Here is a 14691-nt window from a genome sequence, read left to right as displayed (position 1 = left end):
AGGCAGCCGCGTTACAAGCTATTCAATTGTTTTTTAACGCGGCGCGTTAAACAGGCCAATATGCTGTTTTATCTCGCACCTCTTTGGGGTGTGCTAAAAATAAAAAACCTAAGAAAACTATTTGAAATCATGGAATGAAAAAAAAAAAAAAAAGATAGACTTACGTTTATCAGTAATGCCTAACATGTAAAAGTGTATTCTTGTGAAAAAATTATGAAAAAAAAAAAATAGCAATCAATAATTAAATATATTTATGTATGTTTTTGGTACAAATATGTATGTACTAATGTGTTTTGACATGGTATAGATGATTCTATAGTCAAAAATAGTGAAATAAAAAAATATGCTAAAAGAAATTACTGTAATGTAGATATTATCAAATAAAATTGTTGTGTAATGCAAACTAATGTATGCAAATCCTTTTTTTTCTTTTACACATGACCATGTTAAACCCTCCCCTTCACTCCCCTTAAAACTCGCAAACACCAATGATTAACACGCGGGGCAGCGTTCCCTCTTTTTAAATTGAATTGCACGAGTTTCAACACTGCGTTAACTAAAAACCGTCACTATAGCAGTTAAAAACCCGCGTGTGATTTTTTTTTTTTTTTTTTTTCTTTTGCTGAGGGGAAGGAAAGAAAAAAAAAAAAATCTTGCGGTCAATTGAATACCCCCCAGTAAGTCTAACAGGCAACTGTGGGGAATACATACACCGGGATATCTAACAATATTCTAACCTCTCTCTGGAAAACGTATAGAAGTAGCCTATTAAACAGCGTTTCAATTCCTAGAAAGATGTAGTAAACCATACGGGCATAGATCAATCTGCACATAGTGTAATGTCTCAGAATATCCTCATTTTCATGGGTGTCCATCAAACACCAGCCACAGAGTTTAGTGTAACAGCGTCTCTAGTGGCCACAGGGGTTACCATACTATAACTGCTGAATAGAGCTACACTATATATATATATATATATATATATATATATATATATATATATATCTATATATATATATCTATATCACATCATGTCACTGCCCCTGTCACTGCTTCCTGCTGCCTCCATTCCCCTCCTCACATCATGTCACTGCCCTGTCACATACAGCCCTGTCCTCACTAACACATCACTCATCTCCTGATATACTCTGTGCTGCTGGGGGGACCCTGCTCCTTCCACTATATAACTCTCAGTCTGTGGCTTCCTGCTGCCTCCATTCCCCTCCTCACATCATGTCACTGTCCCTCCCTCTGTCCTCATTGACCTAATCACGTTAGTCTATGGATCACATTCCAGCAGGCTCTTCTCCTGAAAGAGTCTGTGCTGCTGCTGCGAACGTTCCAGGTTTGCTTCACCTATGTCCACTTCAAAACGGGTGAGCAGAACATGAGAACTCAATACAATAAGGAGCTCAGACCATATTCAAACGTACCTTAAAAAATTTCCAGAATAGGAGGACTTATCCTCTAAGTAGGGATCATAAGAATCCTCATCGATAATCTCGGGCCCAGTTATAACTGTCGCATACACAACCTCAACAACCATTATATACAACAAACCTTAAGTGTTCAGAGGGCAGAATAACCCCCATCATTTATTCTCCGTCCCGGAATTCTAACCACTCCCAAACTGGAGAATTTATTGACATCCCACATCTATTTAATAGGCAATACATTTTGCGAAACGCGCAATGTTCAGATACAGTAAGAATTGTTGAAGCAAAATTGAAACTGGAAGATTATTTCGCTGACCCCCCTGTGAAACACCCTGATCTACCACAAAACTCCCATTGCTTAACTTCCACCCCCCAGCGTCACTTATCTGTGATAATTCTACTAAGTCCTCATCTGTGCATTTCATAAATCTCGCTCCACCAGCGGAGGCGAAAGAAGAGGACAACAATGGAGACCGATATAATGTAGAGGCGAGTGTGTTACCACTTTATATTACATATTATAAATGTCCACTAATATATATTTTATATTGAGGACCATAACAAATGTTTACATGATACCAGACACAGACACATTGAGAAATTGTAAATCAACACAATCAAAAACTCTTTTAAGCAGACTGAAGTTCTCCTTTTTATTGTTTCAAAACAAAATCTATAACAATAAAAAGAAAAACCCAAAAAAAAAAAACCAAGAAGCTAAAACAGAAACTCGCCGACGTTTTATTGGGAGCGCTATTGATTAAAGTGCGTTATGGGACTACTCAATCTATAATTCATGCCCTCTTTATAACACTACATCCTGACTCTGGCTCAAGTTATAGTCTTTCACCAGTCTGTTACTGAAACACTGTGAATTATTAATGGATGATTAAGTCGGCGTAACACAGTAAGTCATTAACAGCCACAATTAAGCAGCTTATTACACTGAATTATAGGAGGGAAAATAGGGAAACATTATGAAATGTGGCACTTAATACGACAGCCATAAAAAGACATTGAATGGCCCAGGCACCTTTAAATAAATCCTAATAATTGCCAGCGTACAGTAAAGATTCCTGAGATCATTCATCAGGGCAGGCCGGGGAGAGAGCTCACCAGCAGACGCAGACATACAATTCAATAAAGCATTAGTGGACCTGTAACCTACACAGCGATACTGTGGGCCGGACCAATATTCAGGGCTATCAATCAATGCCTCGTGCCTCGGTGAGGTCACTAACGCCCAATGGATGGATAGGCTGCATTCTCAAGAATACTGCATCTTGGTGTCCACGCTAAATTCAGGCTTTGCAAACACAAAGCTGAGCTCTCTTTCTAAAGATATAAAGTCTTGATGCGGTGATATACATAAGAAACACTGGGTGTTATAAAAGGATAGAGCGGACATTGCAGTAAGGGTTGGGGGATGTGACAAGTGATTGAGGTGCCCCAGGACAAGGACTGCGTACAGTCAAGGTCAGCATGACAAATTTCTTGCACCATAATGGCCACTTAAATCTTTGTATCGAGAGAACACCCAAAGGCACCTGAGGAGTCAGGACCTTAATCATAAAATGATGGATAACTTGGTGCTTCTCCGTTACAGAACTAAACTGGAAGTGTATGTAACGGTGCAGAAACATAGGAGCTATTCATGCTCCATCCCGCCCTCTCCGTTCTGCCTCTGACCGTCGCCTCTCTTCCCCCCTTATAACCTCCTCCCACGCGCGTATCCAAAACTTCGCCCGCGCTGCCCCCCTCCACTGGAACAAGCTCCCTCCCTCCATCAGAACTTCCCCTAATCTGTCCAGCTTCAAACGGGCCCTAAAAACCCACCTTTTTCTTAAAGCCTTTCTGTCTCCCACTTAACTTCCTACCTTATCTTCTGCCTCTGTCCCCCTACTCTCCCTCTCTCCCCTGCGTCTCTCTGTCTGTCCACCCCTCCCCTTAGATTGTACGCTCCTCTGAGCAGGGCCATCTCTCCTCCTGTTTCCACCACTTCTAACTCTGCTCTCCAGCTACTTAGCCCTCCTCCTCGAGGGTCCTCCACCCCACGTCCACTCTCGCTCCCTCCTCCCCCCTGGGGGTCTCCCCCTTCCCCGCCCTCTCTAGCTGTGCATTGAGCGTACTGAGTTGCTGTGTTTACTGTACTGTGCTGTCTCCCATTGTATTGTGATTTTGTTTGTCTCTGTACGGCGCTGCGGATGCCTTGTGGCGCCTTATAAATAAATAATAATAATAATAATAATAATAATAAGGTTGCAGCAGAATAAGGAGCAGGACACTGCGATCAGAGAGTGGTTCTCCCGACAGCTCACTGTCATAGGCTATAAACTGGTACGACTAATGCATGGATTAGATGGCACGTCTGTCTGCCGTGACACGGACTGAGGAGCAAGAGACCTGGTCAATCTAAAGCCAGACGTCTGGAACCAGAGATAGAATCTCTTATTCTCTTCACACATTATTACGATCCCACCATTACTAGTCTCCTTCATTGAGAGCTTCAGGTCATGTCTTGTCATTGTCACGTGACCTCGGCATATGTCCAGCCAAAAAATCAACAGTTGTGGGTATACAGGGACAGGAGACAGTCCATGGACCTCACACCAGTAGGTCAGCAGAACTGGTTCCATGGAAAGCCCTCTGACTAGGCCGTCACCAGTCTACAATTACGTGGAAGGGTCTGGTGGTTTCAGCGCGTTTCGCTATGGCTGGAAGCTGACGGTGTCCGTGATTGAGGGACAGATACTCCTGAATGCTCCCCAGAAGATAACGTCTAACAGTAACTGCTGTAATATATTACCAGCGCAGCGTCAGCTGTAGACTTTATTTTAAAGCTGCTGCTCAGGAGCTCTGGATTGTGTGGAGCTCTACGGGCTTCATAGAGAGTAACCAACGCATAGGATGGAGCAAATCTGCACATAGGCAGAACCATGTTGAATGTGCGGACAGATATAGAGTTTGGAGAGGAGCTGAACTCTCAGTCAGTGTAGAAATAAACCTGTGTGTTTGTGCTACATGTAAGAGCAGACAGTATTGTCCTGCATGCAAAAAGTTAAAATAAAAGTATTTGCACCCTTTAGATTGCAGAACGCTTTGTCCAGGTGTAAATCAGCATTATTTTTGATTCGCTCCTAACTCTAAAACAAAACACACACTTGTGTTACTAAGGAGATTGTCTCCTCGTGTTTTTGAACCTGGAAAATTGTTGGCGTTTAAAAATTCATTTGAACAGTTTGATTGCAGAGTGTGACATGTTCTCAGCGGTTTACATGGACTTCGAAATGCTGCACCCACGCGCTCTGCCCCCCACATGCCGCACCCACGCGTTCTGCCCCCCACGTGTTCTGCCCCCCACTCACGTGTCGCACCCACGCGCTCTGCCCCCCACGTGCCGCACCCACGCGCTCTGACCCCCACGTGCCGCACCCACGCGCTCTGCCCCCCACGTGCCGCAACCATGCGCTCTGCCCCCCACGTGCCGCAACCATGCGCTCTGCCCCCCACGTGCCGCAACCATGCGCTCTGCCCCCCACGTGCCGCAACCATGCGCTCTGCCCCCCACGTGCCGCAACCACGCGCTCTGCCCCCCACGTGCCGCAACCATGCGCTCTGCCCCCCACGTGCCGCAACCATGCGCTCTGCCCCCCACGTGCCGCACCCACGCGCTCTCCCCCACATGCCGCACCCACGCGAATGCTGCATCCAAGCGTTTCCCTAGCTTTTTCCGCTACAACTGCCTGACAAATGAAACAATTTTTTTTATGGTAACGTATTGAGCTTGCAGGTGCGACCTTATGAAAACCCTTCAAGTCTTACTGTGCGCATGATGTGTTGGGAGCGAGAGGGTTAACAGCAATGCAGAGGAGGAACCCGGGGGACTGTGAATAGTATTTCAGGTAAGAGACATCGACAGCCGCTCGGCTTGTTACACAGACCTGCAGTACAGCAATATACAGCGCTGGGCAGGGACAGGAAAATACCAAAGTAACATTCGGCTGTTATACAGCCTCATCCTCTTCCTGTAGGAGATATTAGATAATATGCCCAGCAATAGTAGTTTTTGTTGAGGCTGTGGGTAACTAGCTGGGTGGTTGAGGCTGTGGGTAACTAGCTGGTTGGTTAAGGCTGTGGGTAACTAGCTGGTTGGTTGAGGCTGTGGGTAACTAGCTGGTTGGTTAAGGCTGTGGGTAGCTAGCTGGGTGGTTGAGGCTGTGGGTAACTAGCTGGTTGGTTAAGGCTGTGGGTAACTAGCTGGTTGGTTGAGGCTGTGGGTAACTAGCTGGTTGGTTAAGGCTGTGGGTAACTAGCTGGTTGGTTAAGGCTGTGGGTAACTAGCTGGTTGGTTAAGGCTGTGGGTAACTAGCTGGTTGGTTAAGGCTGTGGGTAACTAGCTGGTTGGTTAAGGCTGTGGGTAACTAGCTGGTTGGTTAAGGCTGTGGGTAACTAGCTGGTTGGTTGAGGCTGTGGGTAACTAGCTGGTTGGTTAAGGCTGTGGGTAACTAGCTGGGTGGTTAAGGCTGTGGGTAACTAGCTGGTTGGTTAAGGCTGTGGGTAACTAGCTGGTTGGTTAAGGCTGTGGGTAACTAGCTGGGTGGTTAAGGCTGTGGGTAACTAGCTGGGTGGTTAAGGCTGTGGGTAACTAGCTGGGTGGTTAAGGCTGTGGGTAACTAGCTGGGTGGTTAAGGCTGTGGGTAACTAGCTGGTTGGTTGAGGCTGTGGGTAACTAGCTGGTTGGTTGAGGCTGTGGGTAACTAGCTGGGTGGTTAAGGCTGTGGGTAACTAGCTGGGTGGTTAAGGCTGTGGGTAACTAGCTGGTTGGTTAAGGCTGTGGGTAACTAGCTGGGTGGTTAAGGCTGTGGGTAACTAGCTGGTTGGTTAAGGCTGTGGGTAACTAGCTGGTTGGTTAAGGCTGTGGGTAACTAGCTGGTTGGTTGAGGCTGGGGGTAACTAGCTGGGTGGTTAAGGCTGTGGGTAACTAGCTGGTTGGTTGAGGCTGTGGGTAACTAGCTGGTTGGTTAAGGCTGTGGGTAACTAGCTGGTTGGTTGAGGCTGTGGGTAGCTAGCTGGTTGGTTGAGGCTGTGGGTAGCTAGCTGGTTGGTTGAGGCTGTGGGTAACTAGCTGGTTGGTTGAGGCTGTGGGTAGCTAGCTGGTTGGTTGAGGCTGTGGGTAACTAGCTGGTTGGTTGAGGCTGTGGGTAACTAGCTGGTTGGTTGAGGCTGTGGGTAACTAGCTGGTTGGTTAAGGCTGTGGCTGCAAACAATCCCAAGACAGCAAGATATAGTAAACATATATAAACTACACTATACAGTTCTATAACTAGAAGCAAAGAATAACATAATATTCTGTGACTGTTTCTACCTGGACAATTTCAGGGAGCAGCAACTTAAGAAAATCTAAATGACTGTAAGCTCCGGGGGCAAGACAGTTCTTTCACCTGATGTATCAATGTATAGAATCTTCTAGTAATGTTACCAAGTTATTACCCTTTTACTATATTGCACAGCTGCGCAGAATGCTGCGGACAATGAAAATACAGAAATACACCACACATCAAACACGTACATAACCAGCACAGGCAACCCGTGAGCGGAAATATCTCCTCTGCTCAGAGATGTCCTGAGAAACGCAGGAGTGAGCGGAGGAGGTCACTGTGTGTGTCTGGGAATAGGGCTCTGTGTAATTACCTCTCTACATGCACGGTCACAGTCTTACAGATACAATACCCAGGGTATTACATGACCTGTACATCAGGCAGTGACAGCTGGTGAGGTTACCGATGGCCGGGGGAATCGCTGCCGACAATGCAGGAGCATAAAACGGCTTTAGCGGAGGAGGAGAGAGAGAACGTGAGGTTGTGGGACATAAAACATGACCGTTAGCTAAAAAACCTATACAAAGCACGCGCACACATCTCTGAGGACTGCAGGCCGCTACACAACTCATAAGTCATCCTTATCATTCCCAAATTATGTTACATGGTCACACACGGTCATCATTCACCCGGATTTCATCAGTCTCGACGGACACGTCAGAATTGGTGGTCTGTTTTGGATACAATTTGTGGTCAATTAAGTCTACAACAAACCTAATTGGCCTCATGCAAATAATTATCCCAATTAAAACCCCTAAATCCACCCTCAGTACTAAAGATACTTATATACGGCTGTAAAGATGTTTCCCTGTGAGATCTCCTGCGTATAGATCTATGGATGGACACTGCAGGGGGGATTTTGATACTAAACATATCTGAACAGAGCTTGCACTCATCTAGATGGCAGCTCTAATAATAAAAGACAAATATCTTCTGTCAATACCTGGAAACATTTACATATAGATTTGTTAAAGTTACTAAATGCCTTAGAAAAAAACACAAAAACATTATACTATAAAAACAAAAACAAATAGTAAATAAAAAACAAGTAAATTTGGCCATTATTTAATATTACATATGTAAAAGTATTAAACTCAGCCTTTGCTATAAACAAACAGACACAAACACAGCTTCATAACACCAACTAGGTCGTTGCTGGTGAGAGAGGAGACACAATCAGACACCAGTAATTGTGGAGGCAGAATAATGAGGTGTATAAATTGTATCAGTAATTCTCTGATTGGCTACAGCTTGATTCTCACCACACCCACTTAAAAGTTGACTATACACATGGTGGAATAAGAAGCCCCCCACACCTTTCATTAAAAAAAGTATATAAAAAAATACGATGAAAAGATCCTTAGCAAGGACTTGACATCAATATTATTTATGAAATTAAGCAATAGTTACGATTTACCTCCCATAAACAGCCTTGTGCAGCCCACAGGCTCTCATGTCTATACCACCATACAACATTTTCATACATTCATAAAACTAAGAAAAATCAGCCAGGAACTGCTGCAGAAGAACTTTTTTCAACAAACAAAGCTAACATATTTAGAATTTTTTTTTATAAACGATATAATCTTGTTCCACGACAACTAGATATAGTCGGATATAAACTTTGGTTCATACATAAGTGTGTCGAGCAGCATGGTTATCCACACGTCAAAATGCTGCACGTGAATAATCAAATTGTTAGTTAAACATTCCCCTTGTCTGACAGATCAAGACACCCAAAACTTTAAATGCACTTTTATAGGCGTGATTAATGCAAAGTAGTGATTTTATTTGGTATCCTCCAAGATGAAAAACATTGTATATATACTGAACTGAGGCTAAGTGATGTACGTTGGTCACTTAAACAACGAAACGGGACTTACCTCTCTCCTCCTTGAAGCCCAACAACTCTGTTTAATTTTCCAGACCACGGCAGCGACAAGAAGCAAAGAGAGGAAACAACTGCAAAGCCAAATAAAACCACGTTAATAATAAAAACACATTGCCCAATTCACAATTACCAGTATTTCAGTACTTATATGTAACCACAAGAGGGCAGCAAATGGTCGAAAGTAAAGAAAAAAAAAGTCCATAAGTTCTGTACATGTAATCACGGCTATAAATGGTGAGGAGACAACTAACGTACCTGAAGAATGTGACAAAGAACTGTACTAAGTCCATAAAGTTGCTGTGCTGAGAAAAGGCGATCTGGAAGACAAGGAACGCACAATGAATAAACCCTAAGCACAAAGCAGTAACTAATAAATCAGTTCTGTGTACAGATGTAGCAGATGAATAAACCATAGAAAAATGTGCCATATAATATGTTATATAAGTGTGCAGCATTGTTACAGCAAAAATAGAACGTGCTCCCAGTATTTATTTATTTTTCTCTCTGTGTGTCGTGAAAATTATATATCGGACGTGCGTTATGGCAAATAACATGTAGCTTAGACGTGAATACTTAGCATGCAAGACACGGTTCAAAGGATCTAGGTTTATGACAGCAGCAAAAACTATATCTAATGTGCCCGGCAAAATCGTAAGCACCGAGTACATCGGACATAATTGTCCGCACATATGTCCCATAAAAGGTGCCACTAAATTGCCCCTTAGGCTTCTTGATAGCGACAAGACCCCAAAATCACCACCCGGGGTACTCAGCCACAAGACCCAGTGGAGTGGAGAGGGGCTTGTAGGTGAGGGTGAGGAGTTTAAAGAGGATTCTGTAGGGGAAGGGGAGCCAGTGAAAGGCAGCACAGAGAGAAGGGGCTGAGGAAGAGCTTATTGTGCCAAGCAGTGTAACAAAGTCTGCTCCATCTGCATTCTCTAAACGAGTCATAGAACAAAGGGCTCCTGTGGACCAGCTGACTTGTGTAACACATTTTGTCAGAACACATGTAAATATGACACTCGGTGATCACGTAAATCAATATTGCACTAAATCCTGGTACAGACTGAGCACTGACTGTCAGACAGTCCTCTGGGGCACCCACTGCTAGCTCAGTACTAGGGAGCCCTCCGACACCACAACATGGATGAAGCGTCCGATTGTTATCTATTGTCAAATTGTGAATTTATGGTATAAAAGGCGTTTGTGGTGTAATACATATTACCATATTTTGTAGCTCACAAGACACACACTTTAAAAGAATTAAAAAAAAAAAAAAATACTATTAAAGACCAACAAAATACACCCGTCACACGATCTGCAGACATGCACACAATATTATATATGTACATACATTGCTCCCTCTATATAATGTTACGTACAGCACCAGTGCCAGCCTGTTAAAAAGAGGGGGCTCTGTACTTCTCCGATGTCCTTGTGCCATCGTAGACAACTTGGGTGTTATCAGCAACCCACTACATTCACAGCTTCAGACCCCGTTCCACACTTCATTTATGGTGAGTAAAGCATCATATACAGCAGACTCCAAGACATTGTATGTACTGCTCAGACATTAGGGCCTACGAGAGGCGACCAGGGAAAGAGGGAGGGAAAAAGGACAAAGTCTCCCAATTGGTTATAATGATGTGTCTCAAGCCACGGTGGAGGCCACAAGATCGCCAAGAAGTAACTCAATGTCGTAGCGAGAGGAGTATGACACGTAACTCACTGTAGTGGCGCACCGGCTGATTCTGCGCTCATATCACCCCCAGAAACCCTGCGTTCACCTGCTTCTTATACCTACACAGTAAAAGCACGAGGAGGAGATTATAACCTGCTAAATAGGAAAAGTGGAGGTCTTGCCCACAGCAACCAATCAGATTCTAGCTGTCATCGAAACGCTCCCAGTGATGGGCAAGTTGTGGTATAAACCATCTATATCTGATCGGAGTACAACCTGCCAGCTCACTGAGCAATACAACACTGGCAAATTAGTATCGCTTCCAGGAAAAGACATGGCAGTAATTAACAGCGCCCCCGATAGGCAGAGGCAGATATTAGCCCCCGCTGCACTGTGGATCGCACATTTTCATGTCATAGAAAATATATTTACTTTCCGAGATATGTTTGTAAAGTCCACAAAACCATATAATGCCACAACTACTGCAGACAGAGAAGAAGCCCCCCCAGACACACACACCAAAAGGTATTGGACACCTCTACACGGTCCACATTTTGCTGCCTCTGAATATTAAATAGATTTTCGGTGGCTACGTGGTTAGCACTTCTGCCTCACAGCACCGGGGTCATGAGTTCAATTCCCGACCATGGGCTTATCTGTGTGGAGTTTGTATGTTCTCCCCGTGTTTGCGTGGGTTTCCTCTGGGTGCTCCGGTTTCCTCCCACACTCCATAAACATACTGGTAGGTTAATTGGCTGCTATCAAAATTGACCCTAGTCTGTGTCTGTCTGTGTGTGTGTTAGGGAATTTAGACTGTAAGCTCCAATGGGGCAGGGACTGATGTGAGTGAGTTCTCTGTACAGCGCTGCGGAATCAGTGGCGCTATATAAATAAATGGTGATGATGATGATTTTAGTGGGATCTGTTTTTGACACAGGTCCATAAACCTTGAATAACTTGGAATAAGTATTCCAATTCCTCCCCACATACGTTATGAACAACTTATAAACTTAAGTGTAGCTCCCATCCAAACTGATGTTGCTGGATAAGAAGGTCCCTTTATAGAGGAAGTTCCTGCAAGGCCAAAAGTGACATTGAATGAGCTACAGAAATCAGTAGATGCCATAGAACATTCTACATGGGAGGATCACAAGGAAGAGGCCACAGCTGGGAATAACACTGCAAAGTGTGTGTGTAAATAGTCACCTGGAAGATACTGCAGAGATGTGGTAGAAAGTCCTGTGGTCTGGTCAGAATAAAGGGGACCTTTATGCCCACCAGCCCCACCATTAGGTGTCATACTACGGGTGGCAGGGACTGAATCATCTAAAGATCCAGGAGAACATGAATACAGCACATTACAGATAAAGTCTACACAAAACCAGTCACCCTGTTGCCTATAGGCTCAGACTGGGGCGGAAGTGACAATGATCTAAAGCAGACTGAAACACAAACAAACAGAAATCCCTGAGCGGCCTAATCCTGACTTTAATCCCACCAAGAATCCATTACGAGTGTCCATCACAAACCCCCAACTGAGCTGACAATGCTCAAAAACAGCTGAAGAAGCAAATAGAGCCCCATCCCCGGTGTTCACACTAAATAGAGACTACTGGCTGTAATAGCTGGACCCACATACTTATTAAATGAAACATATGTTTGTTATTATCAATTCAGGTAACTCTGGGGAAAAAAAGGTGCAAAGTACATATAACACACACAAGAGAGACATATAATGTACAGTGCGCACCATTGTTAGACGCTATTCTGAAAGTCTCCATCGAGCAATCTGCAGCACTTACGACGGAGCGCAGGAAGCGCGCGAAGAACGAGGCGACGTGTAACACCATAAAGTCTGTTTAACTTTCAATAACCGTCATGAAACGTCATTGTGCATTCTCTCTTCTAGACCAGTCTCAGACGGGTACAAACGAGCAGACCACAGATTTGGGGGAAAAGTGACTACAGTGACCAGCGGCATTCTTGGCGGTAAACGTGGTAAACGGCATATGACAAAGCAGCACTCACTGCACCATTAACAACATAAGAAAAAGCAGCAGAAACTAAAACTCTAGGAAGATGACAAAACATCTCCGATGTGATCAATCTGGAATCATTAAGTAGAAATAAATACAATACACGGAGAGCAGCAGACAGAATAGAGGGACACAGAGCGAGGGGCTGTGTGTATAATACACGTGAGACCATAAGTAAAATCCTGGCACCGGACCAGGCCAGGGAAGGAGAGCGAGGATCCCGTTGCTAGGTGATCACTAATCCTTGTACCAGAATGGGTTCACAGTCCAACAGGACCACAAAGCCCCCTTTGTCTGTCTCCGGGAGGACAGCGTGGGGAAGGCTGGCATACAAATTGCAAGCAGCATTTATGCTCTTGACGATGTCGCCAATCTGTGAACGAGTTAATGCTATTAAATGAACACAAAAAAGCATTTTCTCTTTACATAATTACAGACTCCTCTGTGTACTGTATTTTACATTGTCTTCCGCCAAAACCCAACGCAATTATTTGTCACTGCCTAGTTGAGCTCACGTGTTTGTTAAACAGCTGGGTGACCGAACGGTTAAATAAACATAACTTTTAGGGGCATATACAATCAGCTTTCCTGTCCGCGATTACACTCGGCCGCACGGGTCCTGAAACCGCAACATTGCGGATTTCCGTGCGCACTCCATAGGGCTGCGATACCATAATTTCACTTTAAACACGCAGCCGCGCGTAATCGTGGACAGGAAAGCTAATTGAATATGCCCCTTATAGCCGTGTTACAGAACACAGTCTACCCGAGGACACTTCTGAAACAACAAGGTCAAAACTAGTCTTTAATGCAAATATTGGCATAGTGGACTGGAGACCAGCAAACAACACCGTGGAGAAAGGTTTAAAGTGTTTCTTTCCCTACACACAAAGCGCAGGGGCAAACGCAGGATTTGTAGAGGGGGGTTTCCACACCACGCCGCCAATGGGCGTGACCAGCATGCATGGGGGCGTGGCTATAATATTAGACAGTGCTTGGCTGCTCTCCAACTCTTCCTATCCCCATATTATACATGGGCAATGCTGCGTGGACTACTGTTAGGTGCACACAGCTCTCCCTTTTCAAGCAGAGCCATGTGAAGCTGGAGCAGGGTCCAGCCACCTCAATTATACAGTGCCTCAGGCTTGGAGGGGGTTTTCCATGTACTAGGAACCCCCCCCCCCTCCCCCTCGGTTTGCCTATGAAGCGGAGGCAGCCATTTTTGTGTTAATTCACTAAGGCAGTGGATCCCAAATGTTCCCTTAAGTCAAGCTGTAAGCAAGGTAACCACCATGCTTACCACTGGCCCTGCCGTGGCACACACCTTTGAACCACTGCACTAAGGATTCAGTGATGTCACCTGATTGGTAGGTTATATTTTCCTGAATACTAGCTCAGGCCACACTTTAATCGTAGAATAAAATCTCTCGCGTCTCTGCAGGTCCTGGTGTATCCCAACATATAACAAATAAAACTGGAGATTGAAAGATAATCTTCCTCTCTCTGCAGAATGATTTACAAGACGGTGCAACAAAGGGTTTGGAGTCCAAATTTTTCTTACACTCGGGTGTTATTTGTTTATTGAAACAAAGTCCTTTACACCGGTCTTTATACTGGAGCTGTGGGCAAACCAAGCAAGAGGTATGGGCTTTATAAAGGTTGTGGTAAGAGGTATAAAGCTGAGGAATAATATGGTTGTCCTTATCGGGAGGACATCGGGCAGATTGCTCCTGAACGTTCGCCACCAATGGTCCCTAGGTGCCCAGGAACGTGTCTACCTTCACGGTTCAAAGCACAACGCGATGAATGATTATGGAAGCAGAATCCTGGTTCAGCATTTCCGCTTCTACCCGTGTAACCATAAAACTACTTGTTGTAGATAATAAAGCCAAGGTGACCAGGATGTAGACGCAGGAACGAGACCAGTAACACAGGTCCAGAGGTGTCTTGTGGTTTCCCATAAAGATTACAATAAAGAGCTCTGTGTCTGCTTCCTACACGTCTGGACTCCTCTCTGGTCGCTGGACAGGAGGACAACATAGAGCATCGCACAGTAAACTAGTGACGGACACTAAGTTTTAGGATCAGTGAACTTAAAAACCAACCCAAAAACTACAGGCAACTTTCAAAAAACAAACCTACGTCTGAACCACTGACGGTATTGTAGTGTTTTTCCTTCGCACAAAGCACCAGTCCAGTGGATAAATGTATCAAGCTGACAGTTTTCCGGCGGATTTGAAAAACCAATCAGATTCCAGCTATCATTTAT

General features: G+C 44.6%; 1 protein-coding gene across 1 annotated transcript in view; it reads right to left on the bottom strand.

Annotated features, from left to right (window-relative positions):
* Positions 1-14691, bottom strand: part of ATRN (attractin) — a 119044-nt gene that overhangs the window by 37983 nt on the left and 66370 nt on the right. The window contains exons 25-26 of the mRNA XM_075189814.1: positions 8961-9022; positions 8698-8776 (exon numbers count right to left, since the gene is read on the bottom strand). Of these exons, the coding sequence (XP_075045915.1) occupies positions 8698-8776; positions 8961-9022 (141 nt within the window). The remainder of the gene's footprint in view (positions 1-8697; positions 8777-8960; positions 9023-14691) is intronic.

This window comes from Mixophyes fleayi, chromosome 1, assembly GCF_038048845.1.
Source record: "Mixophyes fleayi isolate aMixFle1 chromosome 1, aMixFle1.hap1, whole genome shotgun sequence".
NCBI lineage: Eukaryota > Metazoa > Chordata > Amphibia > Anura > Limnodynastidae > Mixophyes > Mixophyes fleayi.
This window is presented reverse-complemented; position numbering and strand designations above follow the sequence as displayed.